The sequence below is a fragment of the Plecotus auritus genome, assembly GCF_963455305.1.
Source record: "Plecotus auritus genome assembly, chromosome: 6".
NCBI classification, from domain to species: domain Eukaryota; kingdom Metazoa; phylum Chordata; class Mammalia; order Chiroptera; family Vespertilionidae; genus Plecotus; species Plecotus auritus.
The window spans coordinates 134,245,581-134,262,392 of NC_137773.1; the positions used below are offsets into that span (position 1 = coordinate 134,245,581).

Genomic DNA, 16,812 nt, shown 5'->3' on the forward strand with positions numbered 1-16,812 from the left:
GCTTTCGGTTTTGGTACTTTGAGGTTTTCAATGAGATTATCTCAAAGTATTATGAATCTAATGGTTATTGAAAGCATGAAGTGGAGTCTCCCAATTCACTTAATAATACACAAGAAAAGCAGTCATATTCTTTTAAATGTAGCAATTGTACTTACAAGACAAGTTCTGTCATTATCCATTTTACTGCAGCAAGGAAAGCATTATAAGGCTAAAGAGAAGAATTCAGGTCATTCCAAAAAAAAAAAAAAGTGTATCACACATAAAATTTGTAGTTTAACCTAAGGCTTTACATCAAGACAATGCTATTCTTTGAGCGAGATTGATATTGATATCAGGTGAAGAACCAGTGGTGCTCTAGCTAAAAAAAGAAAATAGTATCCCAAAACTAACATGTTAAAACTTTGAACTCCCCTGTAGTGAGAGGTGATTTACAAGTAAAATAAACATGATCTAATACAGGGGTTATCTCTGGGAGGAAGAAGGAAGTTCAGCAAAGGATGCTTCAATCTTTACCCTCTAGGGACTAATATTGCATAGCCTAATGCTGAGGCGCTGGAATCACAGGACTAATTTCAAATTTACACGGCTGCTTCTCAGAAAGGTGATTCCTCGCTCACCATCACTGTATCTCATTCATGGAAACAAGCAAAAATTGCATATACTTGACTTTAATGCTGCCCATGAATTATGTAGGATTTAAGCTGCCTTTTCTCACACTTACATATTTGGACTTGGAAAAAAAAAAGATAACCATATAAACATGTGATTTTATCCTTGCAGAAAATCCCTTTCACTCTATAAAAGAAGGCATTGACAGCCTAATCTTTATTTCAGAATATTTTAATTAAAAAAAAAGCAGTTGGGTTGTTTACTCTGTGAAATTTCCTATGTGGATAATTCAATTTCCTGGATTCTGGAAAGTACCACATCTCCCCGTCAGTCAGTTCTTTGTACCCAGGTATGTCAGATATGTGAGTGGTGGGCAGATTTGAAAGACAGGCAAAGACACTGGCAAAGCCTGGGCTCCAGATGGCAGGTCCGGAAAAATCTCAGAATCCTTTGTGGTTGCATTTAGATATCAGCAAATTGAAATTCCAAATCCTGCTTTCCTAAGTGAGGTCTGTTTAATCCTACCTTCTGAGCATTTTGATGATAAAAACTAGAACTAGGCATGGGGGATTATCTGGTTTTACATAAAGCAAGAACCAATTTATATACCCGAACCATTCTCAAAACTGCCCTATTTCAAACCAACCAGGAAATAAACAGAACAAGGAAAACCTACTGGGGTCGCCTCCCAGCCCACTCAGATTTCAGACAGCATCTCTGGCTCTGATTTGACAGTGTCTCACCATCATTTCCTGAATCACAGGGCCCTCAGGATAAGGGTCAGATAAGGATAAGAACTATTAACTAGTTCCTAAAACCAAATGCAACCCTGCAGTCCTGTGGTATTGCCATTACAATTCTTCGAGCTTGAAAAAATAATCATCTTTCTTTCAAAAGACCCAGGTTACCTGACCATGGGTCAGTTCTGTCTTTGTACATGCTGGGATGGATAGTGACCTTTCAGTGGTACTTGGTAGTTTGGCCCAGGAGGAGAGAAGGAAGAAAAGGATTAAGGAGGCTTTGGAGGAGGGGAGGGGCAGGCACAGGGGCAGCTCACCCTGAGGCCAGGGGGAGGAACACTCAAGCATTTCCTGCCAGACACTGGTTCAATGTAGGGGGAAAGGGATGGATTATGTAAATACGGGATTAAAACATTAAAATGCACATTATCATTCAGAAGGGTAAAGCCATTGAGCTTTTAAGCCTAATGATGAAAACATATCTTGGGAACTTTCTAAGTCTGGAAATAGTCATGCCAAGGTTAGGAAAGTTGAGTTTGGAAAGAAAGGTTGATTCTCACTGAAAAGCAGTGTTTTCAAAATGTCCAAAGCTTAGTTCCTAGTGGCCTCTTGAAAACTTTCTAGCTTCGAATCATTTCCTGTGCCCTCAGTGTTTGAGAACCATGTTAAATATTTAGTTTTTAAATAATCCCCTGGCAAGATTGTACATCTGCAAATGAGAAGGCGTGTATTTATATTTTAAAACCAAAATGACTCTTAAATTTTGTGCTTCAAACAAAATTTTAGGTTAATTTCTGGAATTTACAAAATAATAACATACAAGGGTTATGTTTATATACATATGCTAGACTATATTGAAGTATCTATATCTGGGTGTTGGGGTTTTTTTGTATGTGTGTTTTCAAGTTATTGGTGGCCAAACTTACATTGCTTGCACATTATAAATTATATTTTAAAACTGGGAGTAGCCCTGGCCTGGGTGGCTCGGTTGGTTGGAGTGTCGTCCTGTGCACCAAAAGGTCACAGGTTCGATTCCTGGTCAGAACACATGCCTGGGTTTAGAGTTTGATCTCTGGTGGGAGTGTATATGGGAAGCAACTGATCGATGTTCCTCTCTCACACTGATGTTTCTCTCTCTCTCTCTCTCTCTCTCCCCCTTCCCTCTTCCTCTCTCTCTAAAGTCAATAAAAACATATTCTCTGGTGAGGATTAAAAAAAAAATGAAAAAAAACAACAACTGGGAGTAAATTATAGCGGTTAATTTCCGACAGTCAGAAAGCCATTTTCTAACGCTACAATAGCTATGGTGATTGATCCTCAACATTAGCCATGGAAACAGCACCAGGGAAATGATGGTGAAGGTCAGTGGCAGCATGATTAGGGGTGAGGATCTATTTTCAAAATGTGAATTTGGCCCTGGCTACAGTGGCTCAGTGGTCAGAGTATTAGTCTACAGTTCGATTCCCAGTCAAGGGCACTTACCTGGGTTCGATCCTCACCCCCCCACCCCCACCCCCAAGTTGGGGTGCCTGTGGAAGGCAACTGATCTATGTGTCTCTCCCACATTGATGTTTTTTTCTCTCTCTCTCCCTCCCTTCTACTCTTTCTAAAAATCAATGGAAAAAAATGTCTTCTGGTGAGGATTAAAAGGGACAAAAAGTGAATTTGTTCGTAGGCTAATAGCTCTATTACAAACCAAAAGAAAGATTTCCATTGAACCAAACCAAATTCTCTTTTATATCATAATAAGAAAATCCTCCAAACTTCTTCCCTTTCCTACCCATCAAAAGGGGGCTGCTGCAGTCATCCATCAAAGCCTTTAGATGTGTTTGTCATTCGTATAATCACTGAATTTGGCTTTAAAAAGAAGTGACTTTGCTCAACCAGGAAAACCAGCAAATACTTTCAAATATTGCTGGTTTGGAAAAGATGGCTTGATTACCCCAACGGAAAAGGTATGCTCGGAGGGAGGCAGCCGGGTGCAGATGCTTGCTGGGTGACTGGCTGTACTTACATCCAGGAGGCCCCGGGCGGCGTCGCTGCTCTCCTTGTTGGCCCTGCACATGGCCTGGTAGTCATAGAGGGTAATTCTGCAGGAGAGAATGGAAAGGAACTTCAGGAAGTGGGAAAACACAGGAACCACGTGATGCTGTGCTCGGCAAGGTGAACTGTCACTCACACTACATCAGGGTAGCAGTGACGAACACCAATCAGTGCAGGCCTAGCAAGGACGACAGGCCAGCGAAGGGGACCCGAGTTTTGCCACCCCACCATGTGCTTTTGGGGATATTGATTTTAAGCTGTTTCTTAAGGAACAAAAGACTCAGAAAGAACCTTTGACCTTCCTTTTTCCTGCCCAAGGGAATTCAGATGGAAAGGCTGGCTTCAGGAAGGGCATCAGCATTCTCGCCTTAGCCTGTGTGCATTGAGTAACAAAGACGGGAAGGATCCGGGCAACAGCCATTCTGCAGGGGAGACCTCTGTCCCCTTGTTTCTGGGTTGCCTAGCAGGAATTTGTTTGCCCTGTGTCCTCCCTTTCCCCTCTTCCTGTCCATTACCCACCTCCCCTTGGAATTCACAGACCCCTGCCCCCTTCTTCACTGTCAAGAATGGCACATAAACCTCAACTGTCCAATGCGCTTCGGGTCACATTCTTATAGACCTCCGAATGTCCATGTGTAGAATAAACTTTGGACATTTCTCCTGTGAATCTTCTTCTGTTCATTGGATTATTAGCCCAGCTAGAAGAACTTAGCAGGTGGAAGAACATTTTATTTTTCAGCCCTCACACCAGAAACGTGGCAACTTCTAAGACTGGAGACACAGGTGTGTTGCTCTTGTATAACCACAGAACCAGCTCAAGATGCTCCTCTCCTATTTAATGAGATGCTGAGTTGCTTTTCAGAGAAAACAGACCAAAAAAAGCACATCATGCAGCCGAAGCAAGCATAGAGGAGAGAACATTGGCCTCCAGCTGCACTGGAACCAAAGCCCCACCCCCTCTACCCCAGCCCCCAACTCCCAAAAAACCAAAGGGCCAGGACATAACCACAACTTGCACACCAGAACTCTTTCAGAAGCAGAGGGTCCATTGTCTAGGAACGTCCCCTACTGATGCCCCTCACTAGAAGTGGCCAAGCTTCAAGGTCCTCCAATTGAAACTTGCCCTCATACCATTAAAAACCCACTCCGAACCCTGGAGTTTGTGCTTCTGTTTTCTTGGGTGGCACCATTCATAATAAAACCGCCCATATTTCTCCACTGCAATTCTCAGTGTTTAGTGTTTGCCCCTCCTAGAGCTGGGTGGACAAACTCATTTTGGTCTGTGACACTTGGAAATTGAAGAACACAGGGAATAAAGGTATTAGGGTGGTGAGGGGATAGGAGAACCCCCATACTGATGGGATAGTCATTCTGGTTTGTCAAAGATGCTGTGTGTAAACCAGGATACCCCCCAGGAAATAGGCTGCTCTGAACTGCATTCTGAGCCCCGGACGGAATCCCCTTTGGCCATGTCGCCAAGTGGAGTGGAGCTGGGAAGGGCCAGCTTGGATTAAGGAACATTGGGATTCTCTGTTGCTCTCAATCACTAGGAGACATGCCTGGACCAACACCAGCCCAGCACTTTGACAATATGTTGGGAACCATCTGGCTCATTGGTTGTAATTCCCACCCCCTACCAGCACCATAACAGTGAGGATATTCTTACTTTTGAAATCAGTGCTGTTTATGACATAAGAAAATGGACATTTTTTTTTCTCCGTTGATGATAAAAGTATAGCTTTTGTCCCAATTATGACCTGTACTCAGAAGTTCTACTTTATAATTGTCTCAGATATTTTAATTTCCCACCAACAATTCTACAAAGTATAGGATAATGACAGTTCCTAGTAGCAAGTTAACTGCTATTAGATGGAGCAAATTACCCTCTCCCCAAGGAGACATGCAGCCCATCCTCCCCGCAGGTCCCCTCCCCCATGCTGGGCACCTCTCAGGAGCGACACTTGAAGTCCAGCGTGGGTTACGCAGCAGCTGCCTGATGACACATTAGCACCACAATGCTACATGAACCTCTACATGACTGCAAGGAATGTGGCCCACAGGAATCCCCTTCCAAAATAATGCAATGCTTTACGTGGAGCATAGTCAGTGCTGTGCTGGCAGCGAGCCACCAGCCTAGTCTCTGGCTTGGGGAAGTCCCCAGACAAACTTCTCACAGCCATCACCAGCAGCCCTGAGGGTAACCCAGCCACAGAATTGACTGTAGACCACAGTGGACTACTCTAATTGGTCCCTGCCTGGCCTACCGTGCCACAGTCAGCAGACTCGCCCATGGGATTCCTACAGGATTTCACAAGAATTACCACTGGCTTCATCCTTCTCCTTGGCCCAACTCTGTCTGTAAGACGGAGACTTGGGCCGGAGCTGGGGTGAGAGGCAGCAGAGGTTGAGTGGAGCGTGCGAGGGCCTGGGCCTTGGTTTTAGAGGTTGCTTCTGCCATTTTTCCAGGGTGGGATCTTGAGCAGGTTGCTTACCCTCTTCTGGGGCTTCATTTTCTTTTATGAAATGACTCGTGGAGATATTCCAGGATTTAAATGCTCAGGCATGAGGAAGTATACTGAAATGTGGTGACCTGGGACTGTGATGATCCTTGTGACAGAAGGCCTTTTATTTTTCTTTGTTAGCATTTGGACTCTTAAAACTCGTTTTAGATGGAGCAAACAACTTTTAATTTCCAAAGTCCCAAGTGACAGCAGTGTGGCCTAATTGTTAAAATGCCAGCTTTGAAGTCAGTGACACCAGCGTTTGAATCCTAACTCATCTACTTATCACAATGTTTTGTGTGTGTGTGATTTTTATAGCTTTTTGGTGCCTCAATTTCCTCATCTGTAAAGGCTGAGAATCACGGCTGCCTTCAGGGTGCTCGCGATGATTCACTGAGGTTACACGTGATGCAGAGGAATCGCCTGGCAGAAGGCAGGGCTGCTGTCATGTACGTGTATGGTGTTCACTGCCATTATTAATTATGGAGGCTGGTGTTTAATGCGATGGGAATTGACTCAGACTTTTTCCAGTTGGTGGGAGGATGGACAGTCCTCATTTTCTTAGCTCAGTGGTCGGCAAACTGCGGCTACATGTGGCTCGCGAGCCACGGTTTGCCGCTCTGTTGACTAATGAGTTTGCCGACCACTGTCTTAGCTCATTGGCACACATGACAGCGTAAAATTCACACGTCACTGCAGTGCCAGGCACCCCAAGAAGCTGTGTGGGGTCATTAAGAGGTGACACAGGAACTTCTGCTCCTGGGCTTCTTAGTTGAGGGCTAGGAGAACAACAGCCAGTATCTTTTGAGCCTCTTTTGAGCAACCACGAGCGAGGTACTCTTCTAAACCCTGCAAGATAGATTCCTAACGAGCCCATTTCTCAGAGGTGCAAGCCAAACCTCAGCCAGCCTAGCACATACCTCACCTGTGGCAGGGCCAGGATCAGATGGGGGCCAAGTGTACCCATCTTGCTCTGCTCAGCAGCAGGTTCTGACAGGTTCCAGGAAATGCTTGGAATTCGGTCCTGTGCCCCATCCCAGAGTCTCTTTGGAATGTCACAGGAAGTGCTGCCCAAGATAAGGTCTCCTTATCAATGTCCAGAGTCAACTTTCAAAGCCCAGCTGAGGGGCTGTGGTAGGGTCACTGGGCCAGGCCAGACCAGCTGGCCTGCCGGTGAGAGCCCTTGCCATGGCAACCGCCCTGACAGCCAGATGGCAGGAAGCTCAGGGTTCTCCAGGGATCACTTTCAAAGGCCGTAGTTTACATGTCAGGGCCAAGAGCAATTGCTCTGGGGCAGCCTCCCGGCCAGGGTTCCCGCCTTTCATTTCTCCAGGCAGCTCTCCGGATCCCAGACCCTGTGGCCATCGAGGAGGTCACAAAACCAGCCTCCCCTGCCTTCTCCACACTTAGCCAGCTTTAACTAGATGTTACAGAAAGAGAGACTTCCAGATTATTACCCTTTTTGAAGTGATTTTGTTACTGTTTTAAATAACTCCATTTTGTGGCTACCTGTATCCTGTTCGGCTGATTATAGTTAAAGAACATGATAATTGCCTGCTTTCATTTGGCTCTAAAATAAGCCTGGAGCATTGGGCCCAGCCCAAGCTTGGTGCTGCTTTGCTGCCCTCAGCAGGGGGAGTTTATCCTCAGACAGATAACATGCCTGAATCCCCATGACCTCACCGGCAGCCCCTGCAGCCTTAGCCTGCAGCCCCAGACCTTATCACCAGCATTGCTGGGCTCCCCAGCCGGGTTGCTTTGAAACTTTGACGGAAGGCAGATATGGGCTGTGAAGAAGCCAGGCAAACAGCCTGGGCACCCAGTGCTCCGGAACCAGGTGAGTCTCAGATGACGGTCCACGGCCTTAGGACTTGTTTTAAACTCCTTTGCTGATTCTGCTCTTTTCCAACTAGACAAACACCACGACCAAGAAAAATATTTCTTCTAAGAATTAGAAGGTTGAGTTCCAAAGGCATGAGCTGAGCTACTGTAGGCTTGATAGTAACTGTGGGAACTGGCATTTATGAAACACCTACTATGTGCCCAGGAGGCCAGGTACTTTACCTGTAATGACTCAGGGAGTTAGCTTACTTTGGCTAACTGGTTACCTAAACACCAATCTGGAATTAGCTTAATGTTTGCAAATACAGCCCTAAAAGCAGGACAGGGAGGCATTTGACATAGAGAACCGCCGTGGGGCGAATTTAAGCCATTCGGAATCTAAAGTTATGAGAAGCAAAGTGACTCACTAGGGTAGCATGTGAAACTACGTATTCTTTGTTGAGCTGTGAAATGTGTTCTCTGGGGCTGCTTTCGACTTACCAGTGGTGGGCATGGAGCAGGAACAGGGCGTTGTTAACGAAGGGGCTGGGGCCACGGAAGCCTTCTTGCTCTTGACCTCTCTGAAAGCCAGGGGACTGGGAAGCCCAGTCTTGTGATTCGAGGGCCAAACAGGTGCTCTCCCTGCTCCCCTTCTGGCAGCAGTCACCACGTCCTCAGAGCTCGCCCTGTCCTTGAGGACCAGCAGAGCACGGCTGACAGCAGAGGTGCTGAGTGTGCACAGCCGGCCCCGCTGCCGTGAACGCTGAGACTGGAAATCACTAAAACAAATCTGGTGTGAGCACCTGTCATTAGCAGCGAATTAGTGTCACGTGGCTGCATGGCCAGGTGCCCACGCACAGGGTGCTGGGGTCACTCAGGGTCCAGTGCAGAACCCCTGAGAGGGGGGCCCTGAGAAAAACCTCACTTGTTCTACAGATTAAGCAGAGGGTCTATCAGCACCACGTGTTTTTCATCGGCAGGTGCTGATAATATTAAAAAAAAATAGTTGCAGATACTGATCACGTCAGCGACTCACTCAGGGAATAAAAGCAGCAACACTAAGATATGAGCAATTACTTTCTGCATTCGCTCTGATGTCAGGGGCATGGTTATGTTTCATAGGCGAGGACGCGAGGCTCAGGAGGTGAGGTCACTGCTCCAAGGTTATTACAGCACTGCTAAGTGGGGCGGCTGGGATTTCGCTGTAGGTCTCTTGTTCTTTAAAGCTGTGCATTTAAACTGCTTCTCAAGCAAGGATCCTCACAGGATAACCTAAAAGTCTCATGTGAACAGGTCTCAGCTGAAGTGTCTAGAAAATGGGATGTACACTTACTCCCCATTTCCAAGGCCACTTGTAAACCTACTGGTTGCCATTTGTTTACAATAGCAACTCTCAACCCTGCCTGCCCTTTAGAATCACCTGGAAAGGTATTAAAAAAAAAAAAAGTATATACATGCTGATGCCCAGGCATCAGCCTTCCCCCAAGATTTCATTGGTCAGGGTTAGGGACCTGGTATCAATTTTTTGTTTGTTTGTTCGTTTGTTTTTTAAATTTCCCAAAGAGTTTTGATATTGTACAGCCAGGGTTGACAGCTGTAACTTTTAGAATGGGATGCACCCACTTGCTAATTATTTCTCCTGGGTTTGTTTTTTCTCTTCTTACAGGCAGGAACTGGAACTCATACAAACCGGCAACTCCTCCCAGGGCCAGGTACCAGTCTGGACATAGTTAGGGGTGTGTTATGAGCTGAACTGTGTCCCTCAGAAAGTATAAGTTGAAGTTCTAACCCCCACTACCTGAGAATGAGGCTGCATTTGGAGACAAGGTCTTAATAGATGTGATTACATTAAAAGGAGGCCTTTAGGGTAGATTCTACTCTGATTTGACTGGAATCCTTCTAAGAAGAGGACATTTCGATATAAAGACCATCTTGTCCCGGACAGAGGCCTCAGGGGAAACCAGACCTGTTGACAAATTAATATTGGACTTCCAGCCTCTGGAACTGTGAGAAAATAAATAGGCCACCCAATATTTTGTTATGGCAGCCCTAGCAGACTAATACAGGTACATGCTTCACTCACCAACTAGATAGGTGCCACCTGCAGACCTCAAGGGTGAACAGAATTTCTAATCACCCTTGAGGGCAGCAGTGATTTGATAAACAAATGTGAGTCCCCCAGAGCCAAGACCAGAGTGTCCTCTGAAGTAACATGGCCCTGGAGAGCCCACGAAGCCTCCAGAACCCTGGGTCAAAGGACAACATGCATGGGGGCCCTGGAGGTGCACCCAGCCAGCAGCTCATTTGCCCATTCACCTGCCTCTTCCATGACAATTAGCTTTGCTTGTGAAAGAGAGGGGAAAATGGAATCATGATTAATCCCACAAAGAAAAGATTAAATTTCTTTTGCTTCTTTGTTTAAGAAATAGAAAGAAACAGCTGAAGTCTGCTTGGGGAATGAGTTAATGCAAAGCCCATTTGAGGCTATAAACTTGGGTGCTGGGGGAGCTTCCTTGGGCTCTTCCAAGTTCATGAAGCCATGTCTACATTTCACAGCAACTACACCACAGTAATGCCTGCACTGCACTTAGCACAGTGTATTGCTCATACCTGAGGCTCAGTATCTCAGTACCTAGGAGTGTTGGTGTTGCCATTAATATTATGAGTGAAACCCAATAGGCATTATTGAATGATTCTGCTTTCATTGTCTGGGATCGAGCATCATGGACAGAAGAGCTAGATGGTGGCTATGACCATTTGTGTTCAGGACTATGCTGGGCATGTGGGGTGTGGGGGAAACTAGAAGTTGTGAACACAGCCTCAACTCTGGAAGCTTTTCAGAGTGGATATCACACGAGGCCAGATGCAATATGTAAAGGACTTGTGTGGTCTGGAGCAAATTGGGGCAGGCTGACTATGGCAGAGATGATCATAGTTTGTCAATATCCATTCATTTCTCTGTCAAGCTGAACTCTGACTTTTTGATATGCACATGTTCCAGGTTCCTGTGTAGCTAGGTGAGGCCATGAGATCAAGCAGATATATTGTATGGGAGTAAATATTTTAATAAATACACCTTTAATTAATAAACAAAATATATTTATTAAAATCGATTTTAATAACAAATTTTACTTGGCCTTTTGGACCTCCCTAAATCCTCCTTCTGCCAACCTAGAGTGCAGATGTGATGGCTGGTTCTCAGCAGCTATCTTGGACCATGAAGTAATCTTGAAATGAAAAGCCAACTTGGAGGAAAGTAGAGAAAAAAGATGTAATCATACATCCATGATGACTACATGAGGCCCCCAAATTAGTATTTTCAGACTATCTATCTATCTATCTATCTATCTATCTATCTATCTATATAAAAGGCTAATATGCTAAGTGTCCATGGGTAATCACATCACATAGCAACGCCTGGCTTCCTCTCCCTAGCGACTAGCCTCCTTGGAGTTTCTTCAGCCCAGGAACATGACTTGCTTTATAGCCAGGTGGAAACATTTTACACTGTAACCAAATGTCTGTGTAGCGTTTTCCCATGCCTCATCTCATTTGGCCCTCACAGAAGTCCTGGAGTAGGTAGATAGGAGACTCGGTGGGAATCCTATTTTCTTTTCATTAGCCAGAAAACAGATTTAGAAAGCTTAGAAACTTGACTCGACTGAAAAGAAGTAAGAAATGGCCTTGAAAATGACTTCAGGTTTTCTCACTTCGCAGAATATAGTCAAACACTGCTTCAGTTAAATATTTTACCCTTTGTTCTCCCTGTGTGATCTACAATAATAATCTGCTTCATGTTGATATTTACTGCTGTGCTGCTGACAATTACCTCTAAGAGAAGTTGGGGTGCTTTACTGGGCTGGAAAAAGTTTAGCTAAATTAGAAAGCAGGTCTAAGTAAGCAAGTTTATTCTATATCTATAAAAGGCTAAGTTGACTCGTGCATGCATTATACATATAAAGCTCTCACTGGTGCTAATCGCATGTGTGTTTCCACCTGTCATTATCGATCATGAATTTGGTTGACACTTCTATTATAGAGAAAGGGAGAATAGTGATATTAAAATATTCTAATTAATTTCCTTTCAATGTACACAAATCCGTGCACCAGGCCACTAGTCTTCAGATAAAAGAGAAAAAGACTCCTATGTTTTTTAACTCCTTGGTATTTTGTAATTTCCTATCATTTCTAGTAGAACCAGCTACTAATTGATCCATTGGACTCCACGTTTTGTTGAGAAACTTTCTTTCACTATCTCTTGAAGCCAAACAAGCCTGAATGTGAATAACTATCTCTGCAGAAGATACTTAGTCTGCTCCAATGATGGAAAGGATAAGTAGTGATGAACCAACCATGGTCTAGAATCTGGAATCCAAGAGACACGAGTTCAAACTCCATCTCCCTCCCTCACTGCTGTACGTGAACTTGGACAAGTTACTAAAATGCTTGGAGCCTCTACCAGTTCCTCTTTTGTCAAGTGGATATAATGGTAGCAGCTATTTCATGGAGTTGTTATGGGATTAATTGAGGCAATGCTTGGAAATGCTGGAATACTGCTTTGCCTGTAGATAGTATTCAATGCATCAGACATGCTGTCATTATGAGGAAGATGAGGGCAGCTATTGTTTTGCTGTAATCGGGCATCCTCAAGCAGCAGCGTTAGGATGTTAAAGAGCGGTGCATGGAAATCTCAGAGTCTCTGCACTCCAGAAGGCTTGGCCCAGAAAAATAGTTGTCCAAGCCAATCTGTCTTCTTGTCCCTTCGACACCACCTTTGACAGAGCATACTTCTGTGGCCACGGTCAGGTCAACAGGAAGCCAAAAAGCCATTACATTCATTACATGAGTTGTTGAGTATTAGACATCAGCAGGGCAGTCGGCATTAAAGGAAAGCAGACATCCAAACATAACAGACTTTTCTTTTAACACTCTCTAGACTCCAAGGCCAGGGCATTTGCTGAATTGTAATGTAATTACCAAGGACAGGGAAAGCTCCCAAGTCACCATCTGTCACTGAGCCGGGGCAGCTCCATCATATAGAGACAGGGTAGACATGGTCCAAACTTTGAATTCTACCTGATGGGTCACCTTTCTAGAAAGGCAATGGAAATAGCAGAAGGAGCCACCCCAGGGAATTCTATACAAGCCAACTCCATTAATGAAAGTGTGGAGGGCAAGGTGAGAAGGACATTCCCCAGACCCACAGGGAACGTATGAATGTCTCATGAGGGTGAAAGCCTAGGCATGATGCACCAAGGACATAAAACAAAATAGAAAGACACAGCCGAGAGAGAGATAGGAACCACCAGTAGATCCCAAGGCAAAAACAAAGTATTAGCAAGCAGTTCGTTTCTCCTCAAGCCAAAGACCAGGTGTGCCCAATTGGCCTTTCCTTCCTCAAGCTCAATTAGATACACAAAGAACAAGGGAAGACCCCTTGGCAGAAACCATAAGAATGTTTGTTAAATGCATGCATTATTACATTTCAGTTCCATGTTGCTACAGAGAACACTGAAATGTAGTGAGTTAAAGTTGCCCAAATTCAGGCAGCACTGAACTGGCCAGCATCTAATAACCAGGTATCTTCAACTTAGTATTTCTTGACCATGCCTGCACATGGGAATCACGTGGGTGCTTTTAAAAAGCATCGACACCTGGGCTTTATCCCCTGAACTGAACATGAATTTCCTGGGTGCAGCCCGGCATAGGTGTGTTTGAAAACCTTCTAGAAGAGCTTGGCAGAGGCCAGGGCCATACGCCCACCCTGAATGCTGTGCTGTGGAGGAAACTGTTGTGCAGTAACCACCTTTGGGGGGTCATTAGTGACTAAAATAAAGAGAAAAAAAGAAGTTCTCAGATTTTGGGAACTCTTACCCAGGAGCTGATCTTACCTCCTGTTTGCAAAGCTTTCTAATTTGCACGGCATTTTCAGGTCTTGTTTTGGTTGACAAAACCACCCACCCCCAGGTCCATATGTTGGTGACAAAAAAACCAGAGGCTCAAAGAGACTGAGGAGTCTGTTCTAGGCCACATGGTGGTGATTCTGGTGCTCAACCCGAGTCTTATTTCAAGTCCAGGTATCACCAAGGCCCGGTCAGGAGCCTTGGATACTCTCCTGCGACTGGCTCTGTCCATTTCCCCACTTTTCCTGCATATCTCACATTGAATTTGCATCACTCGGAGCAAGGAAACGAGGAGGGGTAAATGAATTACAATAATAATATTTTGAAGCGTGATAACTAGATTTTCTCTCAGCAGTTGTCAGAGGGGAGATGTCACTGCCAATGACATGAAGGGAACCACAGAGTGTGGATTCTGAGAAACATAAACGTAAGGCACTCGCTAGACATGAACATGTGTGAAAAAACAAAACAGCTAAAATGAAAAGCCCTAAATGAGTCACCTCTCAGGGAGTTCACTTACTTTCTGTGATAAGGAGGAAGGAGTATTTGAAGCTCTCTGTTTGAAATACAAAAAGCTGACCAGGCATATGGTATCTTATGAGAAAATGCGTGAAGCCTGGGAACATGGCTTGGGTCAATGGTTTGTCAGCTTCATCTAGAAGAAATCTGGGGGATCATATCACTCAGCGGGCCCCCCATCCTGAGAGCCCTGCTTGCCCAGATAAGACACTGCTGAAACAGCATTCTCCTAGGCCAGTGGTCGGCAAACCGCGGCTCATGAGCCACATGCGGCTCGCGAGCCGCGGTTTGCTGCTCTGTTGACTAATGAGTTTGCCGACCACTGTCATATACTACCCTTTACCTCTTTGCACACAATATGCCACAAATGCCTAATCCTCACAGCTTCCAACTACACGGTAACTTTTAGTCTAGTCCAGTGGTCGGCAAACTCATTAGTCAACAGAGCCGCAAACCATGGCTTGCAAGCCGCATGTGGCTCGCGAGCCGCGGTTTGCCAACCACTGTGCTAGACCATCCTCCACTTCCCAGAGGAACTCAAGGAAGCTACAGGTGCTAATTTTACGTAGTTCCAGGACAAGGACGGAAGCTAGAAAATTCTCTCTGTGCTCAGACCACAGAATGTTTGAATCCAGCTCTGATAAACAGAGACTTGGACCAGTTCTTAACCTGTCCAAACCTCATTATTTCCATCTATAAAATGGGTATATTTATACCCAGGGCTGGCTAAATGGGCACACTGGCCTGTGTCACTGCATAGAACCCTCACTTAGAAGGGCCCTGTGCTTGGTTCAATGCTCTGCTGTCACTGTCTTGAAATTCTTAACACTTTAGGAACAAAGGGCCCCACGTGGTCATTTTGCATTGTGTCCCTTTGATTGTGCAGCCGGTCCTATCTAGACTGGTCCCACAGGGTTATTGGAAAGGACTGCAAGTGGTAAGATCTCTCAGGTGCCACCCAGGCCTGGTGTGTGGAAGGTGCTCAGGGAAGGTCACCGTGGTGGTCATTATTGTCACACTGCTGAAGCGCCTGGCATATTATTTGGCCCTTGGATGCTATGTCATATGCCAGCTGGGGGCAGCCAGAGTCATGTCAGAGACTCAGCTAAATGACCAAGAGTGACCATTCTGTCTCCTAGATTGTTTGCACACACTTCCTCAAGTTGATCATTTGCTCATACAAGTCAGTGGGCTTCCCTTCCTTCTACACGGTCCTGCAGACACAGAAGTGGGTGCCCTCCCCCGCCAATGGCACTGCTAGACAGAATGGCCACCAGGTCACCAGGCAAGTGGCCAAACATTCCAGGAAAGAGTCCACTGCCACACGGGCAAGCATCAGGGAGAGGCAGCACATAGGGGCCAGAGGAGGTCACAGATGGCAGGTTGGTAAAGGGAAAGGGTGCTCTTCTCTTTGAGCACTCTTTCTGAAAAAGATGGTTTGTAGGGTTCTTGTATATGGAACTCATTTGTTTAGGACTGGGCATGAGCAGATCAAAGAAAAAACTTAGTGCTATCCAGGCACTGCTCATGATGCTAAGATCAAAGGTCATCTCAGAGACCTATTCCTGAGCTTTATCTGGGCCCAGCCACATCGCCAGAGCAACCCGGCCTCCATGTGTCCTAGTTTGGGGTGGGGGTGGGTCTCAGATTAACATGTGCACGACCTCTGTCCCAGACCACTGACGGTTACTTGCAGCTACATCCTGTAAGTTGGTTTGTTGGTGTTGCTTCTGAAACACAGGTCTCCGAATGCAGGGGCTGTCCACCTGTGCTGTGTGTAAGCACTGAGTGCTGCAAAAGGCCAGGGCAGGGATGTCTGATTTCAAGAACTGCAGGGCACTGACACTGGAGACGCCATCCCAGGTGTGGTGGGAAGCCTGTTGTGAGACGTGTGGATGCAGAGGAAGCATCACCTGGGGCCAAGGCTGAGCCAAGATCCATAGTGACCAAGGTCACAGCAGCAGCCAGCAATTACAGAGCCCTGATATATGCCAGGCACCGTGTCAGAACCTTATGCTTATCATTATCTTATTAACTCGGACAGCAACCCATGGAAGTAATTAGCATTATCATCTCCATTTTCCCCGTAAGGAAACCAAAGCTTGGAGGGGTAACATGTTCTAAGTCATGCAGCTAGTCAAAGCCTGGATTCAAACCCAATCCATCGACTCCGAATCCCAAACTCTCCTGGTCCCAGGGAGGGGCCCCTTCCAATAGGCTCAGGAGGTCTGTCAGCTAACTCCCAGATGATAGCAGTTGCTGTTAACATTGAAAAAAAAGTCCACAGCCCTTCCCTTTTCACAAATACATTAGGTACTCTCTCATAGTGAGAGAATGTTCTAGCTTCATGTCAACCACACCTCACCCACATTAAGGAGAAGACTAGGAATTTAGAATTCCACTCTACAACCGTTCTTTCTCCCACCAAACTGTGTGAAAGAAATATCCAAGAGGGAAAAGAAAAAAATAGATTTTGTTGAAGAAGTTGAAAAAAATCTGCTTTCAGATGAGAAACAGGTGTGTGATTACTCTTCCTCTTTGGTCTCCCCGAACTCCCAAGCTGAAAACATGCTGACACGATACAAATGTACACACCCACATAAAGATAGCAACACCAGCGGTGCCCTGGGCAGCAAACACTCCAGGAGGGCCCTGGACGCTTTAAGACATCCAGAG

General features: G+C 45.5%; 1 protein-coding gene across 4 annotated transcripts in view; it reads right to left on the reverse strand.

Annotated features, from left to right (window-relative positions):
• CACNA2D3 (calcium voltage-gated channel auxiliary subunit alpha2delta 3) overlaps positions 1-16,812 on the reverse strand; it is an 860,181-nt gene that overhangs the window by 78,305 nt on the left and 765,064 nt on the right. For all 4 annotated transcript variants that reach the window (XR_013960934.1, XM_080675067.1, XM_080675065.1 and 1 more), the window contains 2 exons: positions 3,364-3,439; positions 156-208 (listed from right to left, as the gene is read on the reverse strand). Coding sequence is in view for 3 of the 4 variants with exons in the window: in XM_080675067.1 (XP_080531193.1) it covers positions 156-208; positions 3,364-3,439 (129 nt within the window). In the remaining variant the exon portion in view is untranslated. The remainder of the gene's footprint in view (positions 1-155; positions 209-3,363; positions 3,440-16,812) is intronic.